At 33.1% G+C, this 3,040-nt stretch overlaps 1 protein-coding gene across 1 annotated transcript; it reads right to left on the bottom strand.

The window, feature by feature from the left end:
• Positions 1 to 1,061: 1,061 nt before the first annotated feature.
• On the bottom strand, positions 1,062 to 2,802 carry LOC125838298 (WRKY DNA-binding transcription factor 70-like). Its single transcript, XM_049517365.1, has 3 exons — positions 2,475 to 2,802; positions 1,786 to 1,890; positions 1,062 to 1,667 (listed from the first exon to the last, which is right to left on the bottom strand). Exons 1-3 carry the CDS (start codon positions 2,765 to 2,767, stop codon positions 1,172 to 1,174), a joined length of 894 nt encoding a protein of 297 aa, XP_049373322.1. The 5' UTR covers positions 2,768 to 2,802; the 3' UTR covers positions 1,062 to 1,171.
• Between the last annotated feature and the right edge of the window lie 238 nt (positions 2,803 to 3,040).

The raw sequence follows: 3,040 nt of genomic DNA on the forward strand, positions 1-3,040 counted from the left end.
TCCAAATTCATTCTCACACTAAATAATTGAACTTAACACCTAAGAATAATTTAAGAATCCCCCGATATGACCTTACACATAGATGAAGAATGATTTGGACCTTAGCTTATAAATGTTCAGGGTTTTACATATACTTGTCTTCTTTTAGTCATAATTAGTAGTGTAAATAGCCAACCAAACTCACTTGAATTGGGCAACACTTGTTTACTTAATTATAATAGTCAAATCAATTGTTTGTTAGCAACTAAGTCCTTGTGTGATTGGTATATTCAATTATTTACAATCACTTCAATATGTGTGATCACGTACACTTGTGTGTATGGGTGTGATACAACTGCATGGAGGCCTTTACAACTATGACATTTCACGTTCTTGTTGCTTCAACATATGTTGGTTGTATAGTGTTTGATCCACCAACGATATCCCATATTCATTGCTGAGAAAATAATATTCATTCTTGCGCTCCACGTTGCAAAATCAACCATTGATTAGTGCCTCTAATAGTAGCTTCTAGGATCGCCCTTGGAGTTGCTACATTTGTTGAGCTACTAGGCTTTGATGCACTTGCTGAATTGGGCACAATTGATTATTCACAACTTAGATTTAACCAATTTTGGTCAAACAATTTTATACTCAATTTTTACTGCACTCACACTGTAGCAACTCTCTTTATTGCTCTTTCTTATTTTTCACTTGATCACTCACTTGTTGCTTGCTTTAGCATTCATTCTTCTCTTGAGCACACACTTTACATTTGAGTATACATACATCTCAAATAAACAATCTTTATTTATAGGTAGATAATAGAAGGATCTAGTGAATTATTTCTCAACTACTTCATTCTAGAAGTTCTAGGTTTTTCTTCTTTGCCTTATCTCGAACTACACTACTAGAATTCTCATTCTAAAGCTTTCCTCCCAATTCTTCTAGATTCTTTTTTGAAATAGCTTAAAATTACAATTATGTTGGCGATGACTTTTTAACATATACCTATTTAAACTTTAGAGGGAAAAAAACAAAAAATAAACAACTACAGTAGGCTTACCATTATTGCGGAATAATAAAATGTGGAAGTCAAATTTATACTTCCATATAAAACCTAATAATGCTTTAATGCAAAGTCTAAGTCAAGATAATACAAAATTTGTACACCATCTCTATCAAGCTATAGCTACACTTGATCAAAATTCCAAAGAACCTCCTCAAAATCTATATCTATCTCAAGATTATCATTGCTAGTAGTAGTACAAGAAGAGTAAACCCCAGATGACATAACATCGGGCGACGTCATACGGCTACCGGAGGCTTCAAATGTTGCCGGAGTGAGATGATCATGATCATGATCATGATCATGATCATTGGGAAGAAAATAATCAGAGCTTGATGATTGAATTTGATCTTCAATTTTAGGATAGAAGCCGAAAACTACTTCCTCTTTGGTTTCCTGTTTTATTGATGGAAATGTATGATTTTGATCAAAACTAATATAATTAGAATTTCCATCCATTGGAGAATCCAATATTATTTGTGAAACTCTAGGAAAAGCTTTGCAAGTGTGATGTCCATAGTATGTTGTTCTAAATCGTTGTGGATTGTCTTGGATTTTTTGTACTTGTTTGCTTGCTTGACATTTCTGATCATATTTATGTGTGCACCTAAAGTAGTGCCTGCATACATATTCATTTTATTATTATTATTATAAATAAATAGATAAAAACAAATATAAAATATATGGATTAACTATATATCTATCACATCTACTCTGTAATTATTAAAATTTCAAACCTTGGATAAGTGGAATTAAGGATCTGTTTTTGTCCATATTTTCTCCAAGCATGACCATCATCCACCAAATCTGAGGATTCCTTTATGTTTGATTCTGAAGTTTTCCTGTATATTTTCCAAAACATTTATGAGAAATTTGTTTCTAAAATAACACAAGCTAATTATATAAGAGGGCATTTGATTGGGAACAAGTTATTTTGGGATAAGTTATTTCATATGTATATGAGATAACTCATGTCATTACTAAGGTATAAATAGTGGATAAATAATCTTAGATTTGCCTAATAACTCAAACCAAGCCAAGCGCAAGATAAAGTAGGCCTGTCTCACACCAAAGGACTCCTAATGGTGCAATGGTACTTTACGTGAGCTCTATGATTATTGTAATTTAATGAGTAGTACAATTAACTATATAAGAAATAGATAACCCCACGGCCCTCATCATGAATTCAATATGAACAAATCTTAATCAATCTAATTATCACCAATCCTTTATAGGGACCAACCAACCAACCTGAAATATTTCTAGCATTTGTGGAAGGACAAAATAGTCAATAACCAATCAACAACCAACCAAACTTCACAATAATTAACTAAAAGAGAACCAATCAAAACTTGTGACCATCAACGTTAAAAAGACTAAAATAACCTCCATGAAAAATTAGTAAGTAATGAAATTAATCAATCACCTTCTCTTGTAGCATCCTCTTCGATCTGAACTCTTGCAACTTCCACTAGAATAATCTTCCGGCGACTTGACCTCAACCGGCGTAGTGATGATGACATCGGAATTGTTTATAACGGAGAGAGTCTCAGAAAATGATTCCATAATTTTGGCAACTAATTCCTCAGCCATAATGTTTGCAACTTCACCACCAACAACAAGAGGTTTCTTGATCATCTCTTTTAGTCGTCGAGTAAATTCTCGACCACGAATTAACCCTTCGATTGCTCTGTTTAGATCAGTCGATGAGTTATCCATTTGTGTATTTTATAATTGTTTAGTAAGAAGTGAGCAAGAAGTTAAGAAAGATGAGGGGATATATATATATGGAAGAAAAGTTGGAAGTGGTGAATTCTTAGTAAATTAATGGAAGCTTACAAGGAAAGTTCCCCGTTACCTTAGCTTGTGGAAAAAACGACCCCCACGCGCACTAGTCGAATCTTTTGCTTTCCTCTCTAGTGATAATGACAATTATCGATCAGGTTCATGAACAATTTTGACTTGCATAAATATATATTACTATATAAGAAG

Source organism: Solanum verrucosum, unplaced genomic scaffold (genome assembly GCF_900185275.1).
Source record: "Solanum verrucosum unplaced genomic scaffold, falcon-dt-bn FXZP01000110.1, whole genome shotgun sequence".
Taxonomy (NCBI): domain Eukaryota; kingdom Viridiplantae; phylum Streptophyta; class Magnoliopsida; order Solanales; family Solanaceae; genus Solanum; species Solanum verrucosum.